We start from the raw sequence: 13,166 nt of genomic DNA, 5'->3' as shown, positions 1-13,166 counted from the left end.
TTCCAGCCCTCAGTGCCCCGACTTGTTTGTTGCCACTTGTGGAGGGAGGCCTCTACCTGTGCTAGAGGGCTGGCTACTAGAGGCTGAGCCAGTGACCCACACCCCAGAGCCCTGAGGTCTGGTGGCAGCCAGGCTGGCCAGTGGGTCTGAGAGTCTCCCTGCTTCTGGGGTGGGGTGCCACCAGGCCCCAGTCATTAGAGGCCTGCCTGGAGGATGGCACTGCGGGCTGGGCTTGGTGTGCTCTGCTGTGGGAGGGGCACTGGCTGCTGCATCCCCCACCCTCCCCGCAGATGTCTCCCCGCGCGCTCAGGCCAGGCAGGGCCAGGTTCCTGGTGAGGAAGGAACTGTCTAGGGCAGGGTACTAGGGTTCTCCAGAGAGACAGGAGAAACAAGACACACGTAGAGATGTGTAAATATGGAAGGATTAGAGTCTAAGAAATTGGTGCACATGGTTACAGAAGCTGGCAAGTTCAACCCAGAGGGCCAGCAGGCTGGAGGAGCACATGCTCACACTCAGAATAGCGTTGGACCAAATATCTGGGCACCCTGCAGCCCCAGTCAAGTGGACACACAAGATTAGTCCTCTCAGGAGGCCCCCCAGAGCAGAGGAGCTGCTGAGAGCTGGGTTGGAGTGCTCGTTTCTCCAAGCAACCAACAGATACTGAGTAAGTGAGATGAGGCCTCTTCCCTCCAGAGGACACAGGAGCATGAGGGTAGCCGGGCCGGGCGTCTGCAGTGGGCTCCCCTGTGGGTCGAGAGTGGATGGGCGGGCTCCTGAGAAGAGGTTTCCAGGAACTTCACCACAGAGTCCTGTTTCTAGAGACCCCATAGGCCACTGCAGAACTAGGGCTTGATATGTATGAGGAGGGTGGAGGGACAATTGGAGACAAGAATTTAGTCCTTGAAGTCGAAGGGGAGATGGCCAGGTACAGTGGCTCATGCCTTTAATCCTAGCACTCTGGGAGTCATAGGCGGGAGGATCACTTGAGCTCAGGAAGTTGATGACACCAGCCTGGGCAATAGTGAGACCCCATCTCTACGAAAAGTAAAAAAACTTAGCGAGGTGTGTGGCGCACACCTGTAGTCCCAGCTACTTGGGAGGCCAAGGCAGAGGATCATTTGAGCCCAGGCATTGGAGGTTGCAGAGAGCTATGATTGTGCTACTGCGCTCCACCCCAGTGACAGCAAGACTCTGTCTCTAAAAAAAACCTAAGAGGAGAGAGGAGACACGTGGGCCAAGTGAAGAAAATGTCCAGCTCTGCCAATGAGGACACGAATGAATCTTTTGCTGTGGTAGCCACGAGCATCCCAGTAGCTCCACTTGTACCGAGGGCCACCACTCCCAGACATGGAGGTGAAGCTAGGTGGGGTGGACCCTGCTGTCGGGCTGGGATCCAGCAGCCCGAGAGGTCAGCTGTGGGCACAGCCAGCCGGTGTAGGGCTCCTCCTAAAGCAGGGGCCCCGGCACAGGCCCCCATCCAGTGTGGGGAGACGTGGGTACTGGGGTGGGCGGGGAAGTCCTCAGCATCAGGGCTGTGAGCAGCTAGAAGCACCCCCTGCCCCAGCACAGTGCCTGGCGGTGCTGGGAGACCCGGATGCAAAGATGCCCCTGGAAGAGATTGTCCCTCAGGCTATGCCACCCCAAGACCAAAGCTGTCCCCTTATTGGTCCTTTCAAGTCAAGGCTAGTTTCACTGTTGGAGCACCTAATCTGTAAGAAGAGGGGCACGGTGCTCCCAGAGATGCTCCTGGTCTGGAGATACTAGGGAAGCCTGCAGGCAAGTCAAGTGGTTAAAGTGGGGCAGAGGTACGTCATGGGCCCTGGAGGAAGGACGAGGGTTGGGGGCCAGGGGCCAGGCAGGCCTTGCAGGGAGGCATTTGTGCCAACCTGTGAAGGACGAGCTGGAATTCAGCAGGAAGGCCCGTGAACCTCCTGCCATGGTTCCTGATGAAACAAAAGACTGCAGGTGGGACTGGGGCAGAGCCAGAGCGAGCCCGAAGGCTTTTGATATGAGTGCAGCGGTGGACGCCCAGGAGGCCACTGTGAGCGTGAGGACAGGCCCAACCGGGGCCGGGATATGTTTTGTGTGGGTCCAGAGCAGGCTGAGGGGGGAGGTGGCTCTGAGAGCCAGGGACCTAGGGAACACCTGCTGGGAAGTGTCAATGTTGCCATGGAGAGGTGCCACCGCAGGGACCCCACTGGCCAAGGGTCAGCTGGATGGTGCTTTCCTGGCCCTACTATCCCTGACACCCAGTCCTGAAAGCCACCCACCAAAATGAAGCAGAGCTTGGAGTGAGTCCTGCTGCACCTTGGCCCAACAGACCGGGTGACCCCTGGTGGAAAAGCTGGCTCCCTCTGCTTGGTCCAGCTGTGCCTCAGTTTCCTGACTGGAAGTGCCCTGGACTCTAGCCTGCCTGGCTGGGGCCCTTACCATGTCCACTTCTTTCATTCCTTTCCTGCGCCAGGCTGACCCCTGTCCCTGGCACTTGTGCAGGCCAGGCTCAGGCTCCAGAACAAATGGGTCAGCAGCCCCTGGCCAGGCAGGGAAGGGAAATGTCCACCCCGGGATGGGCCCATCTGTGTGCATGGAGACCAGGGAGACCAGAGCTGGTCCCTGTTTGGGAGTGGCTGCCTGCTGAATCCCATGTACTCTGAGTCTCCCAGCAGCGTCAGGTGGGACAACAGGGTCCTAAGGTCAGCTCCATGGAAGGTGCAGCTTGGGGCTGGGTGGATGTTTGGGAAGGTGCCTGTGGGAGGGCAGCACCGGCTGCATCAGGAACCGAGGTGCTGGAGGTGCAGAGAAATCCAGACCAGCGAGCCAGGCCTGGGTGGCTGCCCCTGGAAAGCAGCTATGGAAGCTGGGGGTGGAGATGACCGTGTGGAGTGAGGATGCCCTAAAATCTCCAGGCTTCTCAACAGAATAGCCTTTAGCCACTATAGTAGCCTTATGGGCTTTGGCCCAAGCAAGGCTGCGACACTATTTCCAGGGACAAGTGTCCCGGACTCCGTGTGGGTAGCCGGCCAGGAGACTGTAGGACAGGTGAGACTTGTATGCCACGGCCAGCTCTGCCCCTTACCAACTGCAGACCATCTTGGTGTTTTGAGCCGTTCCAATGCCGTACCTCCTCTCCCTACATGTGCAAACACACCTACCATCTGCTCTCTGCAGGTGGTCAGCACCCTATCCACCCTGAAGACACTTCTAGGGCAGGCGACAGCCAGGGAGCCTCCTGGAGTGTCCTCCTGCTGGTCCGGGGCATCACTGTGACTGCCCAGCAAGGGGAGGAGCAAGACTCCTTCCCAAGGGTGGCAGAAAGCACGACGGTAAAGATGATTCAGGAACTGGCCTCCCAGCGGGCTCCGATGTGTTAATGAAGACCAGACTTGGTCCTGTGAGGAGCATGGAGCCCAGTGCGGGAACACAAGTGGGAGTTAGCCCAGTACGCGTCCACCCTGGTGGCTGCCCTCAGGCCCAGGACCAATTTCCCGTGTGTCTCCTGGTGGCACTGTGGTCCCAGCTCCAGCTGTGTGGCACCAAGGACAGGGAGGTGCAATTCAACAGCTGGGTCCTGACGTGACTCTGGGTGGCCTGCCAGGACCCTGGTGGGTGGACTTGGTCCTCACAGCCCAGCAATGCAGGACTTCCTGTTCGCACTGAGCAGACACTCTAACTCCAGCCAGCACCCAGTGGCGAGGAGCATGAGGGGCAAGAGGCAGAAAGCAGGACAGCACTCTTGGCCTCAGAGCAATCTTTGCTGTTTCTGCGCATTAAAAGTTGAGGAGCTGGCAGGAGTTTGAGGTTGCTGTGAGCTAGGCTGACGCCACGGCACTCACTCTAGCCCGGGCAACAAAGCGAGACTCTGTCTCAAAAAAAACAAAACAAAACAAAAACAAACAAACAAAAACAAAAAAAAGTTGAGGAGCTGGGCGCGGTAGCTCACGCCTGTAATCCCAGCACTCTGGGAAGCCAAGGTGGGAGGATCGCCTGAGCTCAGGAGTTTGAGACCAGCCTGAGCAAGAGTGAGACCCCGTCTCTACCAAAAATAGAAAAATTAGCTGGGCATTGTGACACATGCCTGTAGTCTCAGAAGGCTGAGGCAGGAGGATTACTCGAGCCCAGGAGTGGGAGGCTGCAGTGAGCTATGATGACGCCACTGCACTCCAGCCCAAGTGACAGAGCAAGGCCCTGTCTCAAAAAAAAAAAAAAAAGTGGAGGACTTTAGAAGTCATGCGACTGGCATATTAAGCCCCTTTATTCTGTGAGGCTCCGCTACACCCAGTGCAGGGATGGGGGAGATAGAGGTCTCTTGCTATCTACTCCTGCCAGGAGCACATAATGGCAAGAACCACACACAGCCTCCTGAGCACACGGGGACACGTGCTGTAGGACTCAGAGGGAAGTGGCTGGCAGGGGCTGGCGAGTGACGCCTCTGATGCCTTTGCACCAGGGCTTTAGGGTTGGCCTCTGTCATACCATGGTCGTTCATGTACTGGCGCTGAATCCCGCGAGGATCCACACAGCCTGTCCCTGCCTCTCCATCTGTCACCTCACCAGCCTGGCGGGGTGGGTCACCCTTCCTGGCTTTACACCTGAGAGGGGAAGAGAGGTGGGTAGGAAGTCCAGAAACTGCAAGTGGAAAGTGGACACCTCCAGGTTCTCTTCTTTCCCTGGGTCGCCCTCCCCTGGGAGTTTTCAACAGCAGCTAGGGCCCGCGCGGAGAGCGCAGAGGCAGACGTGGGCCAGGAGCCACGTTCCAGACGCGGAAGAAACAGGACAGGAAAGGTGCGTTCACGCGGCACTCTGGCTGCAACCGCAGCCGGCGCCATCACGCGCCGCCCCGGCGAGCTCCGGGTGCAGCCCGCGGCGCCCTGTGGGACGGAGCGCGAGGCGGGACCCGGCGGTGCAGCCTCAAAGAGCCACGGCCCGCGCCCGGCCCCCTAGGCCTCGGTCGTGGCCTTGGACGGCGAGGACAACGCAGCCTCGAGGCCCCTGGACTCGTAGCCAGGCCCGCGAGAACCCGCCCGGGCGCGGAGCGCGGGGCGCGTTGCCATGGGCGACGGCGCCGGGATGCGCAGGCGCAATGCGGAGCACTCGCCCCGCCTTCCCCTTTAAGCGCCCGCTGGCCGCGTCGCCGCTTCATGAATGGAGCCCACGTGACCAAACATCATGTGACGTCTGTGGAGCGGCGGCGGCGGCGGCGGATCCCGAGCCTGGTCCGGCCCGGCCTTCCCAGCGCGCTCGGCCCGGCCCGCCAGGCGGCCATCCCTCCTGAGCCCCGGGCCCGGACCCCTCGCGCCGGCCCCCGCCCCGCGCGGCCTCGGAGCGCGCGGCCTCGTCCCGCCGACCTCGGCCCGCCGGGCCCGCAGTGTGGTAAGTGCGGGCGGGGGGCGGCGGGCCGAGGGGCGGGGGCCGGGCTCCTCCCGCGGCGCCGAGGGCCGCGGGTTCCTGGCTCTGGGTCTGCGCGCACCTGCCAGTGGCCCGTGCCTCGCTTTCCCCACCGGCCGGAAGCCGGCTCCGGTCCCGCCGCCCGGGTGCCGGGGTGGGCCGCGGGCGGCGGCGGCGCGCGGGCCGGGCGTGTGCGGAGCCGACTCGCGGAGGCCCGGGCGTCCTGGGGGAGGGGCGGCCGGGGCGGCGGAAGGAAAGGGTGGGGTTGAGCGGGGCGCTCCGGGGTCCGCGCGGGGGCCGGGCCCGGCGCCGCGGATTCCTCAGGTGGCCGCGTCGGCGCTGCCCGCGCTCAGGGGTCTTTGGCGCGGCCGGGGAGGGGCAGGCGGCGCGCGGGGGGCGGCCGGGGAGACCCCGCTCGCGCCGGCTCGGCTCAGTCACTCGCGTGCCAGGGCCCGGGGGAGACTTGCTGAGTCATCAGCATGAGGTCACTCGATGCTCGAGCTGGTGCCGGGGGGGAAAGGCGCGAGGGCCTCGGGGACTGAAGGGCCGGCCGGCGGGCGGACGCGCGCGCGTGGGGCTGTGGCGGAGGGGCCGGGCCCCGGGGCCGGGGGCGCCAGTGCAAGTTTGGGCCGCGCGCTCCACTTGAGCCAGAGTGTGGCAGGAGGAAGTGGAGCGGGCTCGTGGCGGGTTTTCTCTCGGGGCCGAAGGTGAAGCCTTGCCGCGCCCTCCCAGGCAGCTCTTCTCAGGCAGCTGGTCCTGGTCGCGGTCTGGGGCCGTTTCCCAAACTGGGAAATAGTTCCCTGAGTGAAAGGAGGGGAGGAGCTTAGGTGGGCCGTGCTGGCCGGGCGGGGAAGTAGGCTTTCCCTGTGACTGGCCTGGCTGGGCCAGCCCGGCAGCCCCTGGCCAGACAGGGAGGCGGTGGGGGAAAGTCCTGGGTGACAGTGGGCAGGGCGAGGAGGAGGCAGCGGGACTTAGCAGGGAGAATCACTTCTAGGCCGGTTGGCTAAGGTCAAGTGTAGACAGCAGGGGAGCAGCCCTCCCTCTCTCCCCAGCTGCCTCGGTCTCTGAGTTGAGGCTGCAGATGGTGGGAGCTTTGAGGGTGCAGCCGATGGCTGGTGTGGATGGCACCGGGTGGCAGAATGCAGCTCCCAGTCATCCCAAAATTGTCCCCACCTGAGGTGGTGTCTTTTCGTGAAGTTAGCAAAGAGAGTGTGACCCTGCTGGGCGTCTGGCCCAGGACTCGTAAGAAAATGACAACCTGAGGGTGGTGTGGCCAGAGCCACCTTCCTGGGGCATATGGGTGGTTCCTAGGAGGGGTTTGTAACTAGGTTAGGCTGACCCTGTGGTTTGCCCTCAGGATGGCCCCCCCAGCACACACGCAGCACACTCTCTCACTGGGCCCTGGGCTTACAGATGCCAGATGTTTTAGCACTTCAGCTGATCTCTGGGCTGGAATTTTACGCCCTTGGAATATGCAGGGTCCTGGAGCGGTGTTTTCTCAAGCTTTCTCAGTCACTTAGGCCTCAGTGGAAATGAAGTTTTAGATTCTTTTCAAAGAGCGACTTTTGGTATCTGAGGGCTTCTGGAGGAGAGGTGGGTGTGGAGGGCAGGCAAGAGTGAGACCCACCTGCCCCGGGGTGCCAGAGTGTCCAGGCCACACCTAGCCCGGAGTTCTGGCTGCTGGAGTCTGCAGGCCAGGACAAAGGAGCGAGGCTGGCCTCCTGCCTAGTGTCCATGCTCCAGCAGAAGGGGATAGAGCTGCCCAAACCTCCTTCCCTTCCTGCTCTCAGCCTGAGTGCCTCCTCCATGAGGTGGGCTCTGCCTCGGGGGTAGAAGAGGGTGAAGGATGACAGGGCCCCAGCTCTGACCACCCTTCAGTACCAGGAGGTGGGCTGAGGTGGGAGGCCGGTCTCTTGATTCGGCTTGTGGGATCCCCTTCCTTTGACTTCAGGAGGTGCCCTGGGCATCCCTCCCAGCCATCCTCGTCAGTTGTCTCTGCCTGGGCAGTGTGAATCCCGGGGTTGCAAAGGCCAGGCAAGGAGGCTGGAGGCCCTGGCTTGCTTAGCCATGCCCCTCCCCCACTGCACCCCCCCCCCCCCACCTTTGATTAGGAGGCGACTGGCTGCACTTGTGCTGAGTTCAGGCCTTCTGCGCAGGGCGAAATCTGTCGAGGAGGCACTTTTCAGCTCCCAGCCGCCTCACTCGGCACTTTTCTGTGTGATCTCTTCAGGAAGTCACCATTATATCATTGTGCATAGCAGTCAGGTGGGGGGATTATGGGGGGAGAAGCTAGTGCCAGAGCAGATCCCTCCACCTGGACCTGTGCTCAAGGCTGGGGAGCCCCTCGGGGCTTGGCTTTGAGGGCTGGCTCCTGGGGCAGGCATGGGGCCAGCTTGCAGGAAAGACACCTCCAGCGGACCTTCTCACCTCCAGCTTGGGTCTTCCTCTTCCTTTGATTTGGAAGAATCCGGTGGCTGGAGCCGTGGGGTCTTGTGTCTGAGGCTCCTGGTGGCCTGGCAGTGGGGAGATGTCTCTGGCTTCCTTCCCTACTCTTTGCCCATAGCCCACCTCCTGGTGCAAGACCGGGGGAGGTGGAGTCTCTACCTGGTGGGAACATAGGCCTCCACCTAGCCAGCCCACACTTCAGCACAGCTGATGAGGGGAGAACTCTCTACCCTAGGCCAGAATTGCCCGAAGCACTCAGCTCCTCAGGGGACTGCAGGGTGTCTTCTCTTCCAGCCATTTTCCTGCCTGCCTCTAACCTGGGAAGGAGGGGATGGAGCATGGTGGTGGGGCAGTCTTTGCCCAAGGGTCTAGTGGGGAGTGGACTGAGCCCATAATCCGAGATGAGTTTCTGGGAGGAGGTGTCCTTGGCAGGGCTTCAGAAAGCAGAATGTGAGGTCAGGGGCTGGAGGGACAACTGAGTGGGTGGCAGTTGGCTGTCTGGTCTGGCCTCCCAGCCCTTTTGTTGTTCCCTGGCCCTGTGGGCACCAAGCTGGGCGGGGGCCAGAGCACAGTCAGTGACCAGAGGGGCTGACCACCCCTGTCTCCAGCTGAGCAGGCCCCAGGGGCTAATCGTGGGCCCTTGTGAAACACCCTGGGTGGGGTGGGGCAGGGTGCAAGATGCTGCAACCAATTGTGGCAGGATGGTTACTCCATCAGTGGAGGAGGTGGACAGAGAGGGCTGGAGGGCAGAGAGGGCTGGAGGGGCCTTTGGCCAGACTCCTCCTAGCTGGATTGCCTGCTACTTCCAAGGTGGGGAACTCCCCAGCCAATCCTGCCAACAGAGCCAGAGCTTGCTGGGCAACCCACTCCTAGCTCTTCAAAGTTAGAAGTCTCTGGGAGAATCAGAACTGCCCCGCATCTTCCTCTCTGTCGGAGTCCCTGGTGGGGACAGTCCCCCTGAGCCTCCGAGGCAGTGGGGGCTTTGTCCCAGGCTGGCTTAGGGGAGGCAGCTATAGGAGGTGGGACGCTGGACTATGCATGCACAGGGTCCCTGCTGTTGGCCAGGCTGTAGGGCTGTGGCCCTCCTGCAGCGCTGTTGGCTGGAGGGCCTGGGGAGTGCCAGCGCCGGGTGAGGGAGGCAGCGATGTGCTGAGTCAGCGTGACTCGCCAGGAACAGCCGAGCTCTGGGGCAGCACTGGGGTTATTTTTAAAGCTCCTGGCTTCCTTCTAGGCTTGCCCCTCCTGCATCTTATTCCTCTTAAACTCTCCCCCAGCCCCTCTGTCTTGCTCTGCCTCCCTTCCAGCCTTCAGTTTCCCTTCCCCCATCGGGCCTTCCTGACATCCCACCTGGTTCCTTAGTGGCAGGGTGGGCAGGGAGAAGCTCAGCTTGGGAGAGGCAAGGCCAAGGGCTGTTCTCCAGTCAGGTATTGGGGGCTGGGCACCTGGGCAGCAGGCTCCTGTGTGTGTGTGTGAGAGAGAGAATTGGGGTGGTCTCTGGGGTCCTGACCTCTGCTCTGTGTCTTGCAGGAGTGCCTGCTCGCTGTGCCCCCGGGTTATGACGACCCCCAATAAAGGAAGCAAGGCCTTGAAGGTGAGCAGCAGGGAAGGGTGTTCTGGGCTCAGTGGCATGGGGAGGCGACCCTGCTTGGCCGTGACCTGTGTGCTGTGCCACCCCCAGGTGAAGCGGGAGCCGGGTGAGAATGGCACCAGCCTGACAGACGAGGAGCTGGTGACCATGTCGGTGCGGGAGCTGAACCAGCACCTGCGGGGCCTGTCCAAGGAGGAGATCATCCAGTTGAAGCAGCGCAGGCGCACGCTCAAGAACCGTGGCTACGCTGCCAGCTGCCGTGTGAAGCGGGTGACCCAGAAGGAGGAGCTGGAGAAGCAGAAGGCGGAGCTGCAGCAGGAGGTGGAGAAGCTGGCTTCCGAGAACGCCAGCATGAAGCTGGAGCTCGACGCCCTGCGCTCCAAATACGAGGCCCTGCAGAACTTCGCCAGGACCGTGGCCCGCAGCCCTGTGGCACCGGCCCGGGGCCCCCTTGCTGCTGGCCTGGGGCCCCTCGTCCCTGGCAAGGTGGCCGCCACCAGTGTCATCACAATAGTAAAGTCCAAGACGGACGCCCGGTCGTAGGGATACGCGGCGTGTTTGCCCAGGCGGGTCTTTGAGGGGCCACTAGGCGCGTGGTGAATTCGGCAGCCCCGTTTCTTTCCCTTCTCTTCTCTTCCCTTCCCTTCCCTTCCCTTCTCTTCCCTTCTCTTCTCACCTCCCCGCCCCCCTTCATTCCCTGCAAAGCACAACCTGCACCCCAGGGGCACTGGGCTGAGCCCCTTTGATCTAGTTGTCGTCGTGTGTTTTGTACGTTGGGATTGGTCAGTTTGGCGGTGACGGTGATGTGGGGTTTCCGCAACCCTCTTTGTACCAAGGCCGTGCAGGCTTGGAGTCCAGAGCGGGCACCGTGAGAATGCAGGAGCAAGTGCTCGCATACCTGAGCAAGCCCCCGGCCTTGCGTGTCCCCAAGTGGGGAGGGCTCCCGTCTGCCCTCCGCGCTCAGGCGGCTCAGCCCAGCCGAAAGAGATGGGCCCTGCTCTGAGGAGTAGGGTGTTGGTGAGTGCCCTGAGCGGGTGTGCCACCAGCCTGGGTGCAGCAGGTGCTGGGGGGGGGGTGTGTGGCTGGGGCCAGGGGCCGCGGCACTTGAGCCTGACGCGTTGCGCTGAACGAGACCAAATCGCTGGTTGTGAGCTTACGTGAAGGGTGTGTCCCGTGTGTCCTGCGATGGGTCCCGTGTCACTGTTTACATGACCTATTTGTGTGGTTATATAGCCCTTTATTTAAAAGAGAGAAGTTCCTTTTACGAAGTTATTAAATTATATGTTTAAAAGCTAAAGGAAGAAAAGAGCTGCAGAGTATTTATAAAACTGTCTTTAAAAAAAAAAGAACAAGCAAGAAGAACATTTGACCATATAAATGGAAAAGGGAAGAAAGTATATTAGAAACTTTGCTAGTTTAAAAAAAAAAAACAAAAAAAAATCCCTTTCTTGTAAACTTATGGACACCTCTTTGTGGCTGTTGGAGTTTAGTTTTTATATACACAGAGTTATCAGACGTTATTTATAAAACTTAGTTTAAAAAAGACAAAAAAAAAAGCCAAGCCGTGAGCCGACCAGAGGCCATCCTCTTTGATATCTTTTGCAATTGTACCGAAAGTGACTTACTCCTTCGCCCTTCCTGCTTCCGTCTCTTGCCGGTGCCGTGGTGTCGTCCGTGCCTGGTGAGGTTTTGTGCAGCCGTGAAGTGCTGGTGCTTCTGGTGACCTTTGACCTGTGAGTGTCACTTCTTGTGTCTGTTTTTCTGTGTTTGTTTTTTGGATTTAGTTGTGTTTTTGCTTCTGCTGGCTTGCCGGACCCGGGCTGGGCTGGGCTTGGCTGGGCTGCCCAGCGGCACCTGCTACGTGGGAGGTCGGGGATCTGTGCCCCCAGCCCCAGGAAGTCAGACGTGGGGCTCTGCCCCTCCCACCTATGCTGAGCCTTGACGTAGTGTGTGTCTAGGGCTTGGGCTGGTCCAGTGGCAGAGAAGGTGATATTTGGGGGCCATTTGGGGGCCCTCATGCTGCTTCCACACCCACCACCTCTGGCCTCGGGTGGTGGCGTTGCAGGGACCAAGGAGTCACTGTGGGTGCCCAGGGGGCCCTGGCCAAACTTTCCCCGCCGTCTTCCTCTGGCCTCAGCTTTGTTCTCATAGGCTTCATGTGGGACCTCAGCCAAGGAACCCCAGGGGGCCGCTTATCCCTGAACTGTTTCCATGCTGCAAGGTGGTGCTTCCCAGGCAGAGTGGTGCGGGACCCCCCTGAGGCGGCCCCTTCTTCCTTGTCCCTGACTTGCTCTGAGGGCCTGGGGGCGTCTCTACCAGTGCAGACAAGGGCTACGATCTCCAGGGCCCAGTCTTGGCCCTCTTCTCCACTTGTCCACGCTGGCAGCTCTTGGCTTTGGGCCCTTCTTCCGCCTCCCTTTGGGATCTGTGTCTTCCAGGGATCAGCTGCTGTCTTTTGGAAGTACTTCTTTCTGGGGGCCGAGCCCACCTCTCTGTCCCAGAGCCTGCTGACCTTCCAGGCTTGGCTCAGGAAGCTCCTTGCAGGCGTGTGGTGGGGAGGGGGTTGCCCGCCCACCTGCAAGAGGCTACAGTCCTGTCTCTGGCCACTCGAGCCTTGGCCTCTCAGCAGGGTTGCTGGTGTCTTCTCTGGGAGCCTTGGACCCTTGAAAAGCACAGAAGTGTGACCTGATATGACAAAAAACTGCGGCCTGCACAGGGTTTATCGTCATGGGCAGCAAGATTTTTATCTAAGAGTTTGACCCGGTGTGCCCGTGAGGTGGGGACCAGGCGTGCTATTGACTCTTGTCCCATGGATGGGCTTTGCTGCTTCTGGTGTGCAGACACACTCCTGCTTATACCTGGCTCAGCCCGCAGATGGAAGTGTGACTGTTGCCTCTGAGTCACTTAGTGACTTCCCCTCCCTTGCCTCAGTCTGGTTTGTCTAGCTGGAAGCCAGGCTGTGGCAGCAGTGAGTTGGACTCATTGGTGAAGAAAGTTTGTGACCTGTGTTGGAGCGGGGAGGACAGGCCCTCCCTGTCCTTGTATGGCCCCCACCTTTGTCCTGGCTGGGGGTTGTCACCCATTTCTGAGCACCTCTGCCAGGCTGTGGACCTAGAAAGCAGGAGGAGGAAGTAGGTGAGGAAGAGGAGGAGGGTTTGAGGATAGGTACAGAAGTCGCAGGTCCTTGGTTTGGTTTACAAAAGCAGCTTATGGACTTGGTGAGGCCATGCTGCCTTTCGAGAGTTTTGGGTTTGGAGCAGCTGTTCTTTGGGTCTGGGGGAGTGTTCCCGTTCCCTGTCCAGCCACCCCTGCAGGGCCACTCCACCCCCTTCCCCTTGATTTCTTTAGAGTAGATCCTGTGTCCACATGTGATTTTTGTCTTTCTGATCTTTGTTAATTCCATTTTCCTGCTGTAAGGATGTTGTATTCTTCTTTCTTCTCTCCTCAACTTTTCTGACACAGCGAATTGAGGGCTTTGGCCAAGGCCAGGTCTCTCAAAATTGTCCGCTAAGTAAACCATAATGTGTGTCTTCCCTCCCACCTTGACTTTGCCCCAACTCCTCCCTTATCCCAACATGGACACTCAGATTTCAGAGAAAAAACCCAGCAGGAACAGGTCAGCCCTTCCTGGAGAGCATAGCCCCACGGAGACCTCCCCATGGTTCCTGACTGCTGCTCAGGCAGCTCTGCCATTAGGGTGGTGGGTGCTCCATGGTGGCTGTGTCCTGTGCTGAGGTTTCTGCCCGA

The 13,166-nt window shown here is 60.2% G+C and overlaps 1 protein-coding gene across 1 annotated transcript; it reads left to right on the top strand.

Moving 5' to 3' along the window:
* The first annotated feature begins 5,315 nt into the window (after positions 1–5,315).
* On the top strand, positions 5,316–10,836 carry MAFG (v-maf avian musculoaponeurotic fibrosarcoma oncogene homolog G). The gene is made up of 3 exons (XM_012656419.1): positions 5,316–5,371; positions 9,359–9,422; positions 9,510–10,836. Exons 2-3 carry the CDS (start codon positions 9,387–9,389, stop codon positions 9,960–9,962), a joined length of 489 nt encoding a protein of 162 aa, XP_012511873.1. The 5' UTR covers positions 5,316–5,371; positions 9,359–9,386; the 3' UTR covers positions 9,963–10,836.
* The last annotated feature ends 2,330 nt before the right edge of the window (positions 10,837–13,166 follow it).

The sequence above is a fragment of the Propithecus coquereli genome, unplaced genomic scaffold (genome assembly GCF_000956105.1).
Source record: "Propithecus coquereli isolate 6110/MARCELLA unplaced genomic scaffold, Pcoq_1.0 Scaffold501, whole genome shotgun sequence".
Classification (NCBI taxonomy): Eukaryota; Metazoa; Chordata; class Mammalia; order Primates; family Indriidae; genus Propithecus; species Propithecus coquereli.
This window is presented reverse-complemented; position numbering and strand designations above follow the sequence as displayed.

Bases quoted from the DNA above. Each gene is read 5' to 3' on its own strand.
- MAFG (XM_012656419.1), top strand. From the start codon at position 9,387: ATGACGACCCCCAATAAAGGAAGCAAGGCCTTGAAG. The intron at 9,423-9,509 runs GTGAGCAGCAGG...TGCCACCCCCAG, and splicing joins AAGGAAGCAAGGCCTTGAAG to GTGAAGCGGGAGCCGGGTGA.